The sequence below is a fragment of the Strix aluco genome, chromosome 28 (assembly GCF_031877795.1).
Source record: "Strix aluco isolate bStrAlu1 chromosome 28, bStrAlu1.hap1, whole genome shotgun sequence".
In the NCBI taxonomy this organism is placed as follows: domain Eukaryota; kingdom Metazoa; phylum Chordata; class Aves; order Strigiformes; family Strigidae; genus Strix; species Strix aluco.
Genome location: NC_133958.1, coordinates 4,654,771 through 4,675,178, shown reverse-complemented (window position 1 = coordinate 4,675,178; position 20,408 = coordinate 4,654,771). Strand labels below are relative to the sequence as shown.

General features: G+C 51.7%; 2 protein-coding genes across 2 annotated transcripts; both read left to right on the top strand.

Moving 5' to 3' along the window:
• The first annotated feature begins 2,119 nt into the window (after positions 1-2,119).
• Positions 2,120-6,111, top strand: LOC141916041 (D(1) dopamine receptor-like). Its single transcript, XM_074808104.1, has one exon. It carries the CDS (start codon positions 4,758-4,760, stop codon positions 6,105-6,107), a length of 1,350 nt encoding a protein of 449 aa, XP_074664205.1. The 5' UTR covers positions 2,120-4,757; the 3' UTR covers positions 6,108-6,111.
• Positions 6,112-11,487: 5,376 nt separating this feature from the next.
• Positions 11,488-19,834, top strand: R3HCC1 (R3H domain and coiled-coil containing 1). The gene is made up of 8 exons (XM_074808099.1): positions 11,488-11,637; positions 12,273-12,402; positions 13,378-13,515; positions 13,782-15,009; positions 15,249-15,421; positions 16,655-16,725; positions 17,521-17,616; positions 19,615-19,834. Exons 1-8 carry the CDS (start codon positions 11,499-11,501, stop codon positions 19,761-19,763), a joined length of 2,124 nt encoding a protein of 707 aa, XP_074664200.1. The 5' UTR covers positions 11,488-11,498; the 3' UTR covers positions 19,764-19,834.
• The last annotated feature ends 574 nt before the right edge of the window (positions 19,835-20,408 follow it).

The window sequence follows — 20,408 nt, the reverse complement described above, 5'->3', positions numbered from 1 at the left end:
AAAAAAGCCCAACAGTTACTATGTTTAAGTTGTCTGGTTTTACCAAGTAGCCTGTACTGGCTTCTGGTTGTGGCACCTTGGTTTCATGAGTATCTGTTTGGAAAGGCTTGCTGTTTTTCCTTTGCTTCAGCCCGTCTTATCTTTCCACTCCTCTTCCATCCTTGTGCATCTCAAACTAGTTTCAGGGTTCATGCAGAACACAGGCCTTTGCAGAAGCTGCCTTGCTGTGGCCGTGGAGGAAACTGCTCTGCCAGGAAGTCAGTTCTAACTGACCCCTTGGTTTTGTACTAAACAATACGTAAGCTTTATTCCGGGACAGTTTTTGTCCAGCTTTTTGTTCTGACTGTAATTAAGCAGTGCAGCTGAGGAGACTGGTACTGTTTTTTCCTCTGTCTAAAGACAATGAATCTAAACGGAGTAACCTGGTGTATAAACTACTCAAAACAAATTGCTCCTCCTTCCCTCTGGTACTAAGATGCCTGAAGTAAGCTTTGAATTTGCAGGCAGTCAAGCCTGTTTCCTCTGGGAGGAGGTTTGATCTGAACTGGCGTGCTCATCCCTGGAGAGCTACTGTGGTTTTTTGCAGGGCTCGTGTCTTGCCTACAGCCAGTATCGCTGGATTTTTATTTTAAAGGATCTGACTAGCTCTTGTTTCTCCTCTGCTATCAGAACTTGGACTTCTCTGGAAGTAAAGTGCAAAGTGATTTCTGTAGGAATAAATACTCTCCTGTCATTCTGTCATGCATCTGACTGAGACAACCATTCTGGAAGAGGCATTGAAGAGTTAAACCCAAGCAGCTGCTGCTTTATTTGAAGTGGCTTGTAATTTTCTTCTTTGAAGCAAAGTGGGGAATGTAATCAAGATGGCTGAATAGAGAATTTTTAAGTATATTTTGGTGAGACAGCAGGGAAGGGAAATAGAGGGCAGCTTCTTGCTGGGTGAGGAAATTAAATATAAAAACCTAGAGCTGAATTGCCACCAAAATGGAACCTTATCATATTTGAGTGCTGTTTAAAATAGTACTTAACTTGATTCTCAGAAAAAAATAGCAGGTGCTTATGTGAGGAAATGTAGCAACTGTTCAGTAATATAATGCAGCAGAACAGTTTTCTCAGTAGAGGAGATTGCATCTAGCAGGCAGGAGGAGTTAATCTGTGAGTAACTACCTGTATTTTGGTTTTGTTTGCCTACAACAGCAGCGCTAACGGTCCTTTCCTCATTAGGTGTGTTCTGAGAAGTTGGGTAACAACTTGGATCCCTTCCCATCCCCTCTTCCCCCCGCCAGCCCAGCTTTGAACGTCTGCCTCGGTATAAGTTGTGTGCAGGGGTGAGATCCTCTCTTTAAGATGTTTTTCAGCTCCTAAGGAGGAGGAAGGCTTCCTTGTATCTTCAACAAGGCCAAGTGCCAGGTCCTGCACTTGGGCCACAGCAGCCCCCTGCATGGCTACAGGCTTGGGGAGGTGTGGCTGGAGCTGTCTGGAAGAAAAGGATCTGGGGGTTCTCATTGACAGGCAGCTGACCATGAGCCAGCAGTGTGCCCAGGTGGCCAAGAAAGCCAACGGCATCCTGGCTTGGATTTAGAAATAGCGTGACCAGCAGAAGCAGGGAGGTGATAGTCCCCCTGTGCTCTGCACTGGTGAGGCCACACCTGGAGGGTTGTGTCCAGTTTTGGGCACCTCAATCCGAGAGAGATCTCGAGGGGCTGGAGCGAGGGCAGAGGAGGGCAACGAGGCTGGGGAAGGGCCTGGAGAATAAATCCTGTGAGGAGAGATTGAAGGAGCTGGGACTGTTCAGTGTGAGGAGGAGAAGGTGAGGGGAGACCTCATCACTCTACAGCTCCCTGAAAGGATGTTGTAGAGAGATTGGTGCTGGTCTCTTCTCCCAGGGAATTAGTGACAGAACAAGAGGGAACGGCTTTAAACTGCAACAGGGGAGGTTCAGACCGGACAGGAGGAAAAAATCTTTCCCAGAAAGAGTGGTCAGAGAGTGGAATAGGCTGCCCAGGGAGGGGGTGGAGTCCCCATCCCTGGGTGTGTTTAAGGGCCTTTGGATGAGCTGTGGGGGGATGTGGGGTAGGGGAGAACTGTGTAGAGTCGGGCTGAGGGTTGGACTCCCAAGGGTCTTTTCCAACCTGAATGATTCTGTGATTCTGAGGAATGATTTCCTGGAATGCTCCTGGCTCAGCGTGTGTGACCCGAGTGTGCGGTAAGCGGCCAGCCCAAGCCTGGTGATTTAATGCTGTGTGACAGGTCACCTGCCATCGCCGCCCTCTCGAGGCCCAGTGAAAGCATCCTGCTGTTGGGCTCTTGCAACTTAGATCTCAAAAATAGTTGTGCCCTGCAGAGGGAATATGAGAAAAACGCCCTTCGGGGCACAAAGGACGGTGCATCTGCACGGGTCACTGCACTGCCAGGGTGCTGCGGTGTCTGGGCAGTTGGGTGGCCCTCCTCTTCCTCGGCTGGGATCCTGGGAAGGAGCTGGCCTGGCCCACAGGGAAGTGCTGGGCCATGAGCCGGCTGCTGGTGCCATCTAGCTGCTCTTCCTGGCATAGGCACTTGGCAGGAGCAGGCTGCAGACGGTAGAACTAATGAGGCTTAATTAAACAAAGCCTTCAGAAGTAAATGCTGTGACATGCTGGCAACAAGTTCCTTTAACCTGCCACAAAGCAAGCGTGCTGTTTACTTTAGGAGTAAGCTGCTTGGTGCTGTATCTTCAAAAGAATAATTGCGCTCTTGTTGGAAAGTTGTTCTTGAGCAGCTCCTGCTCTATCTGGGCTTATGCAAAGCCTGGGTTGCAGGGTCAGCTTAATTAAATCTCAGTGCAGCTGAGCTGACGCTGTATAGATTGGCTGCTGCTTTCTTCAGAAGTGGTGTATGCGAGGAGCAAAGGCAGAGGTCATCGTGATACACTACAGCAGCTATTAGTGTAATGAGTGAATTAGTGCCGAACTGCCTGGTTGTTTTTTCAGTTTGACTGGGGAAAACCCTTGCTGCTCTCTCCCACCTTGGCTGGTTTACCAGCAAGGCATTTCTCAAAAGCAGGTCCCCATTTAAGCAGCTCTTACAGAGCTGGCTCTCGAGGAAATTTGCCTCTTAAAGGACTTCTCTGACATTTCTTGATCAAAGGAGCCCTTTTGCTTACAAAGTGATGGATTCCAAGTGCCTCCAAGGCTAAACTGTGCCTTAGTAGGTCAGAGCTGGTTCCTAATACTGTGTTGTTTTCCCCCTCAAGAGGGGAGAATCTTGCAGAGGCATTTGCTTGTCAGTCTGAAGTGAGAGCTTTAGGGGGTAGGAAGAGGAGTAGTTTTAGGGGGAGTACCCCTGCTCATTCCTCCGGAGCTGCCCCCAGTTCTGTGATACCACAACACCTGTGATGGCCGTTTTTCAGCCCCGGCAGAGTATCAGGCTGTGCCCCAGCCTTTGGCACGACAGGCTGGGGCTGTGGGGCTCTGCTCAGCCCTTGCATGGGGAGGCAGAGCTGTTCCTGTGCTTCTTGACAGATGGTTTAAGGGTAGTGAGGAGATCTCTCAGGGTGACCCCAGTTTGCTGACAGGGCTGGGTACTGTGCTGGGAAGACATCTTGATTTTCTGGTTAATGTTTGCAGCTGTCAGTCGATCACTGAGGTGATAGCTACTGTGGAATTGGCTAGGAATTAAAAAATGATGAACTTGAAAGAGAAGCTACCTTATATCACTTCACTGAAAGTACTCATGTTTATTCAGGATAAAAAAAAAAAAAGTAGTGATGTTCAGTATCCTCTTTGGTTCTACAGGTAACTTCTACTGAAAGAAAGACTGAAAACTGTGCTGTCTGATACTTTCAGAAAGAAAAAAATGTGTGGTTTTTTTTCCTTTTTTAAAATCTGTGGACCTGAAGGAATTTTGCAGTGGAAAGTAAATGCCAGTTTTGTACCACAATCAGCTGGACAGCTTGGGATGGGGGGAGTAACTGCTCTCGGGTCATGTCTGAGCTGTGGCTCAATGCCTGCGCAGGGAATTCAGGCGTGTCTTACTCAGAGATGAAGCACACTGAATTTCCATCCTGATTTGCACTGAAGACCCTCAAATCCCACTTGACTGTTTGTTATTTTACCCCTTCGATCCTATCGCCTAATTCCCAAGCAACTTACCCTGTCAGCTGCGGACTCCCCGTGCCATGTTCTTCTGGGCTCGAGAACCCACCTGGTGTGTTGGGGACCTGGTGTGCGGCACAGAAGGATCTCACCTGTGTGAAATCCAGAGGCAATCAGCAACAGAGGGAAGAGCAGACAGCCGAGCAGCCTGGTTTATGAGCAGGGAAGGTCCGTCTGGAAGAGCAGAGAGAGCTCAGATTCCCTCTTGCGTCTGGCAGCAAGTCCCAGCCTGGCCAGCGCAGAAGGGTTTGACTGGGATCCTGTAGCAGGCACCAGATCGCCAACGGGTGAAGAGCTGCTGAGAGGAGAGGGAGGAAGGCTTGCAGCAAAAACCCTCCCAGCTTGCTTGAGTGCCGGAGGTGAGTGCCAGCTCTTTGTGAACGGCAGGCTGCAAAGAAAGAAAAGTGGGGTGGGAGGCAATAGGGAAAAAAACCCAAACGCCACGCTGTCAGCAGCAGATTTGGAAAGGAGCGAGAGCTTCAAGCACTTTTCCTTGCGTCCGGCTGGGAGGATTGCAGTTGGTGCTTCCGAGATGGCAGCGGAGCAGTAAAAAGGGGGTTTGGATGCTGAAGGGTACTTGAACAGCTGTGAAACCTCTCAAGGGACTGGAACAAAGGGGAACCCATGGATGGATTTTACTCCTCCGCAGAAGGAGATGGGCAGGATGTGATCAATGACACCAGCAGTAGGAAGAGCTGGGCAGAGGAAGGCAACTCCAACTTGTCCTTCCGTGTGGTGACAGCTGCTTTACTTCTCCTTCTCATCCTCTCCACGCTCCTGGGCAACACCCTGGTGTGTGTGGCTGTGGTCAAGTTCAGACACTTGCGCTCTAAGGTCACAAATTTCTTTGTTATCTCCTTGTCCGTGTCCGACCTCTTTGTGGCTGTACTGGTGATGCCCTGGAAGGCTGCCACCGAGGTGGTGGGTTTCTGGCCCTTTGGGGCTTTCTGTGATGTTTGGGTGGCTTTTGATATCATGTGCTCCACAGCCTCTATCCTCAACTTGTGCATCATCAGCGTGGACCGTTACTGGGCCATTTCCAGCCCCTTCCGCTATGAGAGGAAGATGACGCAGCACGTGGCTTTCATCATGATCGGAGTGGCTTGGCTACTGTCCCTCTTGATTTCCTTCATCCCTGTGCAGCTGAAGTGGCACAAGGATCGTGAGCTCCTTAGCCGACAGGAACCAGGTTTTAACATCACCGGGGAGGAGGAGAACTGCGATTCCAGCCTCAACAGGACTTACGCCATCTCATCTTCTCTCATTAGCTTCTACATCCCTGTTGCCATCATGATTGTGACCTACACCCGCATCTTCCGCATTGCCCAGAGGCAGATCCGCAGGATCTCCTCCCTGGAGAGGGCAGTGGAACATGCCCAAAATTGCCACAGTGGCGACTGCCCTCACGAGGCCTCCCTGAAGAACTCCTTCAAGAAGGAGACCAAGGTCCTCAAGACCCTCTCCATCATCATGGGCGTCTTTGTCTTCTGCTGGCTGCCCTTCTTCGTGCTCAACTGCATGGTACCCTTCTGTAACCATGACCTGCACAAGCCAGGGGAGCTACCTTGTGTCAGTGAGACTGTCTTCAACACCTTCGTCTGGTTTGGGTGGGCCAACTCTTCCCTCAATCCCATCATCTATGCCTTCAATGCAGACTTCCGGAGAGCTTTTACCACCATCTTGGGCTGTGGCTGCCTTTGCCCCAGCAATGCAGTGGAGACAGTGAACTTCAGCAATGAGCTGGTCTCCTACCACCACGACACCACGTACCAGAAGGAAGTGGTGACCCTCAGCTACCCCCAGCTTCTCCCCCATGCTGCTCTGCAGATGGAAAACAACGAGGTGTCCTCTGACAAGGTTTCTCAGGTCTCCGAGCCCTCTCACAACACCTGCCCTGCAGTGACACACGTGGAGTGTGAAACGGCTGTCTCGCTGGAGAAGATTACACCTCTCACCAGCAACGCGTTCGATTGAGACGGCGTTGGGAACAGGGTGGTGGGATGGTCTTGAGAGATGGAAGCAGGGACGCTACTGCGCTTGCCTGTTTTCTGAGGAGGTTGAGGATAACATGGATATTGTACTCCGGGCAGGAGTTTGCGTTAATAAGTGTGGAATAGCCAGAGTGATTTTTCCAGATGGCTCAGGGGGTTCAGATACATGTTCTTGTAACTCAGTTTCAGATCCAGCCCAGGTGGGCAGTAGAGATCTGTGTCGCTGCTCTCTCTAGGTGACCCATGGAAAAATGCTTTCTGCAGAAGATGACAATGCAAGGCCTCGAAATCCACTTTCCTTGTGACTTCAGCTGAGAAAGCAGACTTGTGTGGTCTGCTGAGCCTCTCCTCTGTAGTCAGTGAAGTAGCAACGCAGCTGTGCTTGTGGGGAGAGAGGCTGGTTTTGCCACTGCCCGTGTCCCAGAGGCCGTCGGCCCAAGGTTGCCAAATGGGCACAAGCCAAATGCAACTGCTTCCTTGGTGAGAACTGCTGCTGGCAGAACTAGATAAGCCTGCCTTGGGCTTGGTGGGATGGTGCTGTGCTGCAGAACAGCCTGTAGCTGGGGAAACCCCCGTTTCTGGTGGGCTGTGCAGGAAGGAGGTGAGGGCCTTGCTAGGATAACTCTCCCCAGCTTGCCTCTGACTGTCTCTGTTGCTCAGGCAAATTATCCTGCAGGTCTGGACAGGTATGCAGCCACCTCTCCTGGAGCCCCGAGGCTGTGCTGGGTTGCAGCTTGTCTGGAGCATGTTGCAGGGAAGGATTCGGGGTGCTAAAGGTCTCTGCTGGCCCCTGGAGCAAGAGCCAGGCTCTCTAAGCTGGGACTTGCACAGGTGAGCGCAGTCTAGGATGAACATAAACTGTGTTTTAACCCCAGGACGTGGGACCGTTTGCTTGGAGCCTTTGGGAATGAGGGTGTCTGAGCCCTTCAGACTCTGGGGGTAGAGGAGAAAATCAGATGTTAAAGCAAGAACTTTGCTGTTTTGGTTTCTGCGCCTCCGCCACATCTTCCATCAGTCAGGTCCTCCTCCTTTTCCTAGACTATTTCTTCCCCCCTTTACTTTGTTCTCCCTCTTAATTCCCTTCCTCCCCCATTTCATTAAGGATCCTTCCACACTGCCTCCCTTGCTGTCTCATTTCAATAATAATGGCTTCTTAAGAAGCACTCCTTGCTCCCCTGTACTCTTTAATTAGCCTCTCCTGTGCGTATGGGAGCTTGTGTCTGGTTAGCTGGGGGTAGAAACAGCAAGTGAACAGCCCCCAGCATTTCACTGTGACATGGTTGACTTCAGAAAGGTGTTTTGATCGGTGCCTGGTTAAACACCGCAGCAGCAAGCGGCACAGCCACGTCGTCTTGAATCTGAGACATCTTTAGCTCCCTGGCACAGCAGAAAAGCCTCTCCCCCTCCCCAGCGAACGCTAACAAAGAGAAAAATCAGAAAGTGATAATTACGGAGTAACGGTAATTATTAAATAGAGCCCAATTATAGTCAAGTTACAGCATAATCAGCGTGGGAGGGGAGCAGAGCTCACCGTATCTCCAAGGTCGATGCGTGGATTTTTCTAGGGAAGCGCTGATAAGACTCAACTTCGTGTAGAACCATCTCCCCGTGGCAGTGGTGGCTAGCTGTCAAAACCGAGACAGTCTCGGGGATTTTCAGCTCTGGGAGGACGATACAGCCTAACGTAGAGAAGGAGTTGTTGTGCTGAGAGGGGGACGATCACCTGGTGTGTTTTTAGGAGGCCCAACGCGACCGATCGCATTTGGACGTTGCTGCAGGGTACGTGGTGATTTCCCACGCTGAAAGCAGGGTGTTGCAGCACGTGTAGCGTGGTTGTGCTTTACTTTGGGACTCCTGGCTTGGTGGTGAGATGGAGTCAGAATACCCAGCTTTTTTTTTGAAGTGATACTGTTCTGGCCTCCCTGTTTTTGAAGAGTTTACTCGTGGCAAAGTCCTGGGGCTTAATTCCTGACTGTAAAGAGACTGGAGAAAAGCAAGTAGCTCGATGTTACCTGTGATGCAGGGTGAACCTGCAAAGGAAAAACAATGGTGGGGGTGGTATGATCCATTTTTTTTTTTTGCCCATTTAACCTGTGTTGGGGGACACTCTGCAGTCCCCCAAGCGCTGGGGCTCTCCTACCAGAGGTGCAGTGCAGCAGCTCCCTCCAGCCAGGCATCTTCCCCGGGACTCCTCCGGCCACACGCGTGGCTGGTACCTTCCTGGCATCAGGAGACGTGAGGTGGTGACAAGGAGCTAAACCAAAAACGTCCAGGTTATGGAAAAAGCCTCTGCACATCACAGACATTTCTGTGGTCAGCCTGGGAAATGGACAACAGCTCCAAACTGGTGTAACTCGGGCTTGCTTTGGCAAAAATACACCTTGATTTTTTTTTTTTTGGCTTCAGGATGGGTTTCTTTTTTTCCTGCTGTGGGTTTCCTGCACAGGTCTCCTCTGCAGTTCCACTGGGAAGCATCCTCCTCCTCCTCCTCCCATCCTAAAGTCGTGCAGCGTACTGCTACATCCCTGCCTGTACTTCAGAGGTGGGTGAAATGAATTCCTACCTGGGGCTGATCCCGGAGCAGGGACCATGAGTCAGGGCTCGTGCGTGCTGTGGCTCTGTTCTGCCCTGTAATCCCAGGTAAACCAGTTCACTCTCTGGAGCTCTGGTTTTGCTGTGGGTGAACTGGGGGCACCAGCGCTGGCTCACCCTGCAGGCAGGTTGTGAAGACGGGTGGGTTTTTTTTGGGCTGTCGGGGTGAGCGCAGCTGTCAGCACTCAGCAGTCTAGATGAGAATAAAATGAGTAAATAGGAGCACAAATCCCATTCGGTGTGAGTTGGATTGTGGGGTTAAGGAACAAACTGGCATCTTTAATGCTCTGATGTCCCTCTGCTGCTGTGGAGGTATCAGGGCCCCAATGTTATCTCATTAGGTGCCTGGTTACATGAAGAGAGAGATCATTACTAGGGAGAGGTGTCCAGGGCCCATCAGGCACTCCCTAAGCCTGGATACACAGGGACTAGGGGAAAAGGAGCATTAAAATCTCAATTTAAATGGAAATTGGAGGCTGTTCATGACAGAGAAGGGGCAGCAGCTGGCAGCCTGTCCTGAGAGCTCAGCCAAGGCTGGTGGGACCGTGCTGCGACGCGGAGCTGAGCTGTTGGGGCTGGCCGGGACTCGGAGGAAGCGTGTGTTTGGGGAAGGGGGACCTGAGGTGGCTGCCGCTGGCCCCTCTATGGACGGCTTGAAGCACCTCACCAGGTGCTGCTGTGCTTTGCCTGCTCCTGTACCCCTCTATGCCCAGCCCTGCGTGGATAAAAATCCCATTTGAAGCCACAGTGTGCGTGGTCCCATCCTCCCGCCACACTCCTGGACTCTAAGCTCCTTCCAGCTCTGCAGGGTGTTTCCTCTTTTCTTTTCTTCCCCGTGTAGCTCCTGCCCCAGGGATGAACAGCGAGCACCCCAGAGATATTTAACACGGTTACCATGAGCCTAAACTGCTCCTGGAGAGTCTGCCGTGGAGAGACAAGCCTGTGGGTCAATCCTGCTCGCAGGTAAAGGCCAGCAGCGGTGTAAGGGGGGGCTCCGCTGCCCCCCGAGGCTGTGTGGGTGCCCGCTGCCAGCACCGCTGCGCTTTGGGGACACGGGACGGTGGCACCACGTGCCCTGACTCCGCTTTGCAGCACACGTAGCTCCCGTCCTGGAAGCCTGTGCCCTGGCCCTGTGTTCGGGGCGTTATCTCAGCCTGGCTCTAGAGGAAAAGGAGAGCAGGGATTTCGCATCTCAAACCTGGGCTGGAAATTGTGCCTCCCTGCTCGTACCCGTGTAGGTTAGAGAGGATGCTGGAAGGCTGGGGAAAGGGCGAGGTTTCACTCTGTGCAGTCACAAAATCGATGCACATTTTATGATGTTGGCCTGGGGCGGATGGGAAAGACTCTGGGAATTAACTGGGCGTGCGGGTGGTTGGTGCAGTCGCTGCAGACGGATGCAGAGTCGTGCCCATCGCTCCCTTCCCAGCCGGGTGGCAGGAGGAGCCTGTCTGGGGGCACAGGTGGGGCAGGGGATGGCTGCTGCCCCCCAGAGTGACTTTTTTTTTTTTCTTTCAGGTTTAGGAGGAATGGATTTAGCAGAGAAAGGGGGGAAACGGCGCAGGGGAGGGGAGTGGGATGTAGCTGGTGTAGGTTGCTGTTTTGCCTGACTTTGCTCCCAAATTGGAAACATCAGCTGCTCTCATCATCAGGAGCCAGGGCTGGTCTCCAAAGAAAGCAGCTCCAGACAGGGGTCGAGACTGGATGAGGGTCTCCAGATGCTTGGAGGAGCCTGGCAGAAGCTCTTGTGAAATCACCAGCCTGGCTTTCTCAATCTATATGGTAATTTTGAGCAATCAGTCAGCTATGGGGGGAGAGGCAGCAGACATTCACCCTGCCGAGGAGGATTTTTGGGAGAGCAAAGCCAGAACTTCTCCCCACACCAGCGTGGGGATGGCTCTGACGTACCGGCCGTGCTGCCTCGGCCTTGTCCCCGTGTCTCTGAGCGCGTGAAGGAGCCCAGACACGGCTCTTTTCCACCCCTACAAGAGAAATAATGAGGGACACTCGTTACCTTTGAGCGTATCGCTAACGAACCGTGCGGTTCGTTTGCATCGAGCTCGCTCCCGTGTTGAGCAGCGACTTAGCTGGGAGCGGCTCAGGGCCCTGCGGTGCCACCTCCGCTGAGCAGCGATGGGGACCGAGCTGGGGGACGGATTGTACCCCGGGAAAGCAGCCAGGTGATGGGAGGCTGCCCTTGGTTTGGTTCTGAGCCATGTTGGAAATTCTGGAGGCCCTTACTCTTCCCAAAACTGTCACCGGGGGCAAACTGCCCCCCCCGGATTTATGCGTCAACTCATGAAGGAATTGGAGGAGACTTTAGAAATGTTGGGTCTCACTGGTTTCACCTGGGCTCTTCTGAAACAGGCCCAAATCTCCAGTTAGTCGCCCCAAACCTCAGGCTCTCGGCATCCGAACTGCTCTGTGCCACGGGCTCCCTAAGAAAGAAAAAATGGTTTAAAAACGGGGATTTTTGGCTGGAGGAACCTGTGTGCTGTTGGAAAAGCAGGAATTTCTTTCTGGGGAAACTGGGCCAAGGAAAAGGAGCAAGTGGCAGTTTAAAGCTTTTGGGGGTGGTATCTGCTCCCCCTGCGCATCAGCAAAACCGTTTTTTTTTTTTTTTCTTTTTTTTTTTGCAAGATTTGGCATTTTGGGGCTATGCGGTCCCCCCAGGAACCAGACCCGGGTGTCAGCCCGGGGGTCCCCAGAGTGCTGCCCCCCCCCCCCCGCTTCCCTGGACACGCGTGACCGCCCCCCCCGTGGGGAAAAACCCGCTTTTCTCCCTATGGGGAGGGGGGACGGGGGGGGGGGCGGGTCCCCACGCGTGTCCGCGCCCCCCGGGCGGGGCGGCCGGTGCCGGGGGGGAGGAGCCGGGTCCGGGCGCAGGCGCCGCACCGGGAAACGCCGCTCGGCCGGGCCTGGCGGTGAGGGGAGGGGGGGGCGAACCCGGCCGGGGGGCCCGGAGCAGCCCCCGGGGGGTGTGGTGGGGCTGCGGGGTGTCGGGGGGTGCAGGGGGAAGGGGGTGAGTAAAGGGGGAGCGCGGGGGGTGGGGGTGAAGGGGGATGGGGGGGGGAATAGGGTGTAAAAGGCAGCACGTGGTGCTGGGGGGGCAGGGGAAGGGAGTGACGGTGCACGGAGCAGCGCAGGGGGGTGCCCGGGGGTGTCGGGGGGAAAGGGGGTGCAGAGGGGTGCGCCAGGAAGGGGGTAACGTGATGTAAAAAGCAGGACGGTGCTGGGGGGGGGGGCGCAGGGAAAGGGGTAACGTGGCGCAAAAAGCAGGACGGTGCTGGGGTGCACGGGGAAAGGGGTAACGTGGTGTAAAAAAGGATTGTGGTGGGGTGCACAGGAAAGGGGGTAACGTGGTGTAAAGAGCAGGATGGTGTTGGGGTGCACAGGAAAGGGGTAACATGGTGTGAAAAGCAGGATGGTGGTGGGGGTGCTCGGGGTGCCCAGGACAGGGGTCGGGGTTGCACGCAGAGGGGGGGTCGGCTTGGTGGGGGGGTGGTGGGCCCCCGAGGGGGCTGGCAACCATCTCTCCATGTGCCCTGGCCCTCCGCAGGCCTCCAGCCCGCTGCCACCCTGGCGCTGCGCTGCATGGACGGCGTCTTCCTCTCGCCCAACGAGGATGAGTTCGTGGGCAGGATCGCGGAGGAGCTGGAGCACTTCATGCTGCAGGGGCAGCACCACAGGTGGGTGCTCTGCCACAGCACCCCTGGGTGCAGGGGCCGGTGGGGTCTTTACACAGGGTGACCCGCTCCCCCCAGCCTGGCTCAGAGCATCCCCGGGGATCGGTGTGGGGTCTCTGCCCGTCTCTGTCCCTGCTCCTTCCAGCGCAGTCGTTTGGGACACTGGTGGCTCTTCCACCATCTCGCTAGTCGGCCTGACGAGTTCTAATGAATAGTTTTGTAATCAAACTGTTTCCCCTCTCTGCTGAGGGCTTCCTGCGCGCCGGATCCTCCTCCCCGGCAGGGAACTCCGTCACCTTGGATCGCTGCGGCGTTTGTCTTTGGCCAGGCTGGATTTAACTGGACCCAGCTCCTGATCCAGTGACCTCTGAAACCCTTGAGATGGCCCAAAAGAGGGTGTCCGACGGGAGCAGGGGCGGGATTGCTTCGTTCAGCTTCCTGCCAGCTTGTGAAGACCTTAAATATTTATTTCGTTGCTTTTTAAAAAATGTTTGAGAGAGAAAGTACCTGTGTAAAACGCTCAGGAACGAAACTGAAATTGTAAAAACGTGTCTAAATGCGATGAAATCAAACGTGGTGTTTATTCGCTGGTTCGATATTCTTGTAGTTGATGGTTTCTGGAGCGTGGTCGGACTGGGAGGCAGGCGACTGGGAGGCAGGGGACTGGGAGCAGCCTTCTGCTGGTGCTTCCCAGCCGTTCCCAGCACGGGTCCGGGCAGGAACGTGAGTCCCAGCCGCAGGACCGGGCAGTCCCGGCCGCCCCGCGCTCCCGCTGCTACGTGCGAAGCGATCGCCTCTGTCTAGACGTCGAGGATGAAGAGGGGATTTTGGCTCTTGAATACCAGAAAGTCCTGCTTGGCTTTTGGGCTTGATTTTAAACCCTACACTGGGAACGACTGGGGAAAGAGACATTAATAAATTCTTGCTCCTTTTCTATCCTTCTCCTTCCTGATGCCCTCGGCCCCTCTCTCGTTTCAGAGTGCTCCTGTTCCCGCCTCTGTCCAGTCGCCTCAGGTACCTGATCCACCGGACCGTGGACAACGTGGATTTGTTGAGCAGCTTTTCTGTGGGAGAAGGATGGAGGAGGAGGACGGTCATCTGCCACTCGGCCGTCAGGTGGGGCGCAGTCGATGTAACGGTGCTTCTCTTTCTGTGGCCGTGGGGTGTTTGTTCAGGCTTACAAACACAAAGTTTGCGTGGTGCTTCCCCACAAAGAGGAGGGCAGCTGTTACCGACAGCATCTTCCAGTCATTAAGGAAGCAGAGAGTCTTTTTTTTTTCTTCTATCTACTGATTTCTATGTGGATTTGATGCTTTTCCTTTTCTCTCTTATTTGTGAACATCGTGTTACTGCTCCCCGCTCACGTCTTGCCGTTCTCCCAGGCTGCCCACCGAGACCAGCGACCAAAAACCCAGCAGCAACCCCCCGAGACCGCAGCGACCTCCGCAGCCGTGGGGCCGGGGGGGCCGAGGCGGCAGGCTGCGGCACGGCGGGGAGATGCACGGAGACAACTCTCGAGCCTGCGTGGGCTCTGGCAGGATAAAAAGGCCTCCCAGGAAGAAGCCAGATAAAGCCCTGTACGTCCCCAAGGCGATGCGCAAGAAGGCAGAAGGGGGGGAGCAGGAGAGCCCGGTGGGGAGCACCGAGTGCAGGGGGGACGTGGCACAAGAAGAAATCGTCTGCCCTAAAGCTTCAGCTGGGGACGCCCAGGAGGAGCTGGGCAAGTCTGGAGGCAGCGCAGGTGGTGTCTCCTTGGCCCCTGGCGAGCCACAGGAGCCTGGCGAAGAGAGTGTTTCAGGGAAGAATAACGATGATGCAGATGATGAATGTCCTCCGTGTTGTACAGATGTCCCGTCGTTACAGAACAGTAACGATTTCTCTGGGCAGGAAAGGCAGGATAAAGACTGTTCAGGTTCTTCCGTACACAATAAAAACCCAGTTGAAGCAGAAGAGCAAGATACGAGCTGTGACAACACTATTATACCGGAAGGGAGCAAAATCCTGTGCCAAGTGCAAGCTGGAGACCAAATGAGCCGGGATGCCGGTGTGTCGGAGTGCGGCGAAACCTCCCCCCTGCCAGAAAGTCGCAGCAGGAGCTGCTGTACGGACCCGGCTGTGGCAGCGTCGGGTGCAGCGTCGCTGACACTGGAAAACCAAGATAAGAGCTGCGCTGCTGCCAAGAGCCTGGAGAGCGGCGGAAACGTGTCGCCGCCTGAAGAACAGGGCAAGGACTTTGTGAACGCCGGTGCGGTGGAGGGAGACAAGGGTTTCTCCGAGCTGGAAAGCCAAGACCAAGAGTGCCCCAGCGTTGCCCAGGTGGAGCAGAACCAGGACCCCCCAGAAGCCCAAAATGAGCCTCTGGCCGCCCCCGAGTGCGTCCCTGGTGCTGACCCGCCGCCTCCCGAGGCCCAGGAGCACTGGGTGGCTGCTGCCGTGCAGAACCACAGCGGGAAGGTGCCTGGGGAGGAAGAGGAGGACAAGGAGTGTTCGGGCTCGGCCGATGCGCTGTGGCGTGAGCCGCATTTGTCTGCGGGAGATAAAGAGGAGAGCGCGGGCAGCCGCGGGCAGAGCGGCCTCGAGGACGACTGTACCGCAGAGCTCTTTGCAGAGGTAGAGTTTTGCCAGGGGTGTTGCCGTGGGGAGAGACTTTGGGGAAAAGAGGGTGGCTCAGGAGTGGGCCCGAGGGGAAGGAATTAGTCTGTGGGTGGGAGGAGAGTCCCTGCGGCTGCTGAACCTGCTGGCAGGAGTGTGGCTGCAGAAGTGGTTTGCAGGGACTGAGGTGGGGCCCTGGAGGATTGTTCTTTGAAGTGAAACATTGTCTGATTTTTACTTATTATTAATATTCTCAGATTGTGGGTTATTTAACCGTGAAGGACATCAGCATTGAGAAGATCAGCGTTGATTATTCCAGCTACGGAGATGCACAGCTCAGCGAGGGGGATTTTGGCCACGTAACCGAAATCTATGACTTCTCCCCATCACTGAAAACGGAGAACCTGTTAGAAGTGTTCTCGGATTTCCAGTGAGTACCTCTCCGAGACCCTGAGCGCATCGGGGGGCGTGGGGGCAGCAGTATTCAGGCTTGAATGCACAACAGAATCTGATGGATTTTGAATTTTAGCTTTGCCTTCGTGCCCTTATGTCTTACACTTTCTGTGCCTTAAAGGACGCTTTCCGGCAGTTTACACAGGATTTAAAACATGGTTCTTCAGGGCTCTGTCATAGTTACCTGCGTGCAGGCTTATTCCTTCTGCTCTGGCTTTGGTGAGAGTCTTTAGGTGCTTCCTGGGAGCTTCTTTGTCATTGTGTCTTGGTGCCTGAGTGAAATCACTTGCTTACATAAGTCTTTGCAGGAAAAAGGGCTCAATCCTGCTGTTGGAGATAAGATTTATTATGTAAATATGGGGAACAGAGCCTTGTGCCGAAGGGAGTGACGCTGGGTTAGTGGCAGGACCAGGACAAAGTTGTGACAAACAGCAGCTCTGAATTACTGTCACTGCTGCCAGAGAGCGCAGACACGGTCTGCAGGCACCTCTCCCTGTTTTCCTCCCACCATCCTCCTCCTCTCTTGATAGACCTGGTGGATTAGATGTGAACACTTCACCTCTTCGGATCCCTTAAATTAAAAAACATGATTTACATTTTAAATGAGCTACTGTCTGTGCGTGTTTCCTCTAATGTGTTTTTTTTCCCCTCGCTGTGAAACTGAGCTGAAAATTGATGGATCTAATCTGAGCAGTCGATTGTATTCCCGGTGCTGCAGGAAAACCTTCGAACTCCCAAACTCACATTTTCCACTGACGCTTTATTAGATTTTTCACATCGGTCTCTTCACCCTAAGCTTTGTAAACCGCTTTTATAAATCACTTGCTTTTTATTGTAGATGTCTGAGCAATTGGGTGGTGTTTGTAAAGCGCTACATAAACGACAAACAGGATTTTTGTGTTATGAGACAGTCCCTGAAATTGAGGTTGAGTTTGGCCAAGGGTTTCTTTAAGAGGGAAAGGAGAGTTCTTGGGGGCAGCTGATGTGGGGATCGTACATTGTGGCCTTGAAAGGGGCACATTTAATGTTCTGATCCTTCCATTCCTTCTCTTTCCCCTCACCTAAAACGGGTATAACGCTTTGAAAAGCAGCAGCTGTCTACATAAAAATACAAAGTGCTCTTGATCACTCAAGGTGGCCGATGGGTTTTACTGCGTGGGGATTTTTCTTTCTCACTAATGAATATTATTCCGTTGTCTTTTCATTTTAGCGAGAGCGGTTTCAAAATCCAGTGGGTCGATGATACACACGCCCTGGGAATCTTCTCCAGCCTGTCTGCAGGTAGGGTGACTCGATTCGTGGCCGGGACGGGAGGACCCGAGCGCTGCCGGGGTTTCTCTGCTCCCACAGCCCCGGTTGCAGCGCGTGTCCGCCGCGTCCTGCGCTCGAGCGAAGCTGTTGCCAAAGGGAGTCACGGTTCGGCGCGTCTTTCTCCCTGCGCGCTTCCAACTTGAAAGGCTTTTAAGGCTTGAGAAGCTGGAATTGCCGTGGTGGCGTGTGGAAACTGCTGTGCAAGAACAGCAGGTTTTTAATGGGCTTGGAGAATAACCAGGGCGCCTTTTGTACAGGGAGCGACTCGCGCTGCACTTCTAGAAATTCATCTGGTTTGCCACTTCATTTTTTTTTTTTTTTTTCCTCCTGTAACTAGACACAATCCTGTGAGCACACGATAACCTGGGGCCCTCAGGCTCTGGCAAACTGACCCTTGCGGGGACAAACGCCCCAAGCTCGGGTCAGGGCTGCCCCAAGAGAAGTTTCCATCCAGCAGCGTACGGAGCCCAAAAGCTTGTGCTGTTTTCTTGGGCTTGAGTCTAATAGCGACGGAGCTGTCTTTGAAAACGTGTTTATATTTCCCTGAAAGGTGTTTATATTTCCCTGGGACTCTCCTGCCTGAGGAACGGGGGGTGTAAGCCTGAGGTGACCAGAATGAGTTTAGCTGCTTTAGTACAAGCCTTGAGAGGACACAACAGCTGCTGAAGCGCGGATGATTCGGTGTTCTCATGCCGTGTACTGATTTTTATGATTAAAGCCACCAATATTCAGGCTGCTAATTTCAGCAATTTTTGTTCTCTGAAGCATCTCAAGCCCTGGGGCGACGTTACCCTTCTTTAAAGATCCGACCGTTGATCCACGCAACAAAGCAGAGTAAAATCAAGGCACTTCAGCGACCAAGTAAGACTCTTTTTTGAAATTATTATTAGTATTGCTTTGTTTACGGGTCTTCTATATCCTGAGCGGTCACGACAACAAGTTAAATGGGAAAATATATATATTAAGGACCAGTATTTCTTTTTTTTGGTTTTTTTATAGCTTTATTGGCATTGCAGGACAGTGAGATGTCGTGTAGAGTCTTCAGTAAAAGCCTGCAGGTGCATTATTTCTTTTTTTCCAGCATTTTCAGCCACCTCTATCATAGTTATGTTAAAACTGCATCAGTAATGCTGGTTTGTGCCTGTTTGCAGCAGGCAGGAGTGGCTGCCACAGGTGAATGCAACAGCAAAAACAAATGGGCAGAACAAGACCGATGTTATATTCTATTTACAGGAGAGAACTACAGCTGGTACCTGCGCTTAAGTTTTCGGTCACTCTCTCTCCTGCTCTACAAGGACTGAATCAAAAAAAGCATCAAATCCTGTTGCTTTTTGTTTTCAGCTAAAAGTGGTTTGCTGAAATTCAGGCTCAGTCTTTGTTGTGTTTTTTGCTTCTTGTGTAAAGTTTTAAGCGACCGGTCGCGTTGTTCAGCGGGGGGGCGGCTGCAGGAAGACAAATCTATTACTCTGCAGGGTTAAAGGTGATAGAGGAGACAAAACCGATAGCAGTTACATTTTGTGGTTGGCATAATTTTATTCAGTATCAGGTGAAGGAAGAAATCGTTAAGCTTAGCCATTAACATTGTTTTATTTATTTTATTGCCTTTTAAAATCATACTGTAATCAGTTACACTTGCCACAGTAAAGAAATGCTGTGAATCTTGTAGCAGCAGAGACTTTGCTGAAGGTACAACTACACCGTGATTCCTACAGTACATTGCAGTTGGAACAGATTTCAGTATTAACGCTTTAAAGGGACACTGTCACAGTCAGAAGTTCCTGAGTTTTTAAGATTGCTAGATTTAAATGAAAAGGTCGAAGAATTGGATTTGTTCTTGCACTCTCCCCTTCATCTGTTTTCATTCCCACTTCCTGATTCTTGCTGCTGAAGCCTATTGGCACAATTCTGAATCAGGTCAGAAACTCCTCCTGGGGAACATTATATATAAACTCTGTTTATATTCAGTTTAAGTAGCAATTTTTTTTCTCCAAATACAAATTTGGATTTTAATTAGCTGACAGTGTCTCTTTTTTTTTTTTTTGTTTTTTTGTTTTTTGAGCTTTATCAAGAAAGAGTGGCAGTTTTATTTTCCAAGCTGTGGATGCTTTGAGTCTGCCTCTTTTTCTTTAAGCTGCTGATGGGCTGCCTTTAATTAATAAAACTTCTGAAAAAGCAAGCAAAGCCCCCATTGCTAACTGAATAATAAATTTGCAAACAGTTGCTGATAAATGATTAGGTAATTGCCAAATCCAGACTACTATGGACTTGGTAAAGTTTTGGTGTATTCATTTCTTGTAAGATGAAACTGTAGCAAGCCAGGTGTCTACCAGAAAATGGAGGTGACTGGCCCAAGGGCTTTCCCAAAGCATCGGATATATTTAGCTATTTTTTTTAAAATGCAGATTTTTTTTTCTTGCTGTTTTCTAAGGATTTAGACTGCTGGTTTTGATTTGATCTCAGTTTAGACTAACTTTCCTGTGCATGGATAAATGGGTTGGACTGTGTGCCTTCATTTTGTTCTCAGAGATGGGACTTGCTGAATTTTGCCAGGAAGGGGGTGGGAAGCTGCTCCTGGAAGCGAATGGGGAACAATTCTCTACCACTGCAGAAGAAGCCTGGAGCTTAATTGTAGCTAAATAGTTTTTGAGCTGTCATTGAAAAATCTTAAGTAGAAATCTGGAGGCATGTCTTTTTAAAAGAAAAGGCAAGTTCCTGGGTAGGGATAGAACGAGTCACTCATGCTCTGCAAAGGAACTAAGGAAATAAAATCAGCCTTTTTGTCTGCAAGTCCTATGGTTTAGCCACGAGCCTGCTCCTGAACAAGCACTAACTTCATGATTTTCACCCATTTTCACCTAGAGCTCCTTCACCTTGCAAAAGAAAGACCCCAGACTGACACGGCCGTGGCGAAGAGGCTGGTGACCCGGGCCTTGGGGCTGAAGCACAAGCAGCAGGGTGGCTCGGGCACCGAAGTGCTTCTGCCAGAAAGCTTGGACCAGGAGGAATGAACCATCTCGGCTCAAAAAAAAGATGTACAGATGAGCATGGCTGTGATATTAAACTGCATGCAGAACAGTGAGTTGCCACAGGGATGTTCTCTTATGGATTAGCACCGTCTTTTCTTTCTAAAGTTGGGAAGGGGAAAAAGTTCACTATTAATGAGACCTTGAGCTCAGGAGGGTTGCTGTGAGCTCTTCCTTATGGAGAGCGTCTTGCCCTACTCTGTTTCAAAGCATCTGTTACTCACTGGGGCACCTGCAGAAAGTAAGGCTGCTTACAGAAAAGCCTGCTCTGTAACGTTAAAAAAAAAATGCATTAGAGTAAGGGAATTGTATCTCATTGGCCAAAATTCAGCTGTAAGCAAAGGCAGAGCACCTGCAGGAGTCAAAGAAAAATCTGTTTGTTTACTTTGTTGGAATGTTATTGTTAAAATATCCCACAAAACTGACAAGCAGTGAATGCGAGTGAGTTTTGGGATTTTTCCTTGTTTACATAGAGTTTAAAGAGCCTGCCTTGCTTTGTTGCAAATTGTAATACACTGATGAGGAAAAAAACCAGAACTTGCCAGTTCTGCTTTGCCCAGAGCCTGGTGTTAAGAGGTGCTGCAGGACACCTCCTTGTGACATCCAACACAGCTCAGCCTCTGCTTTCGC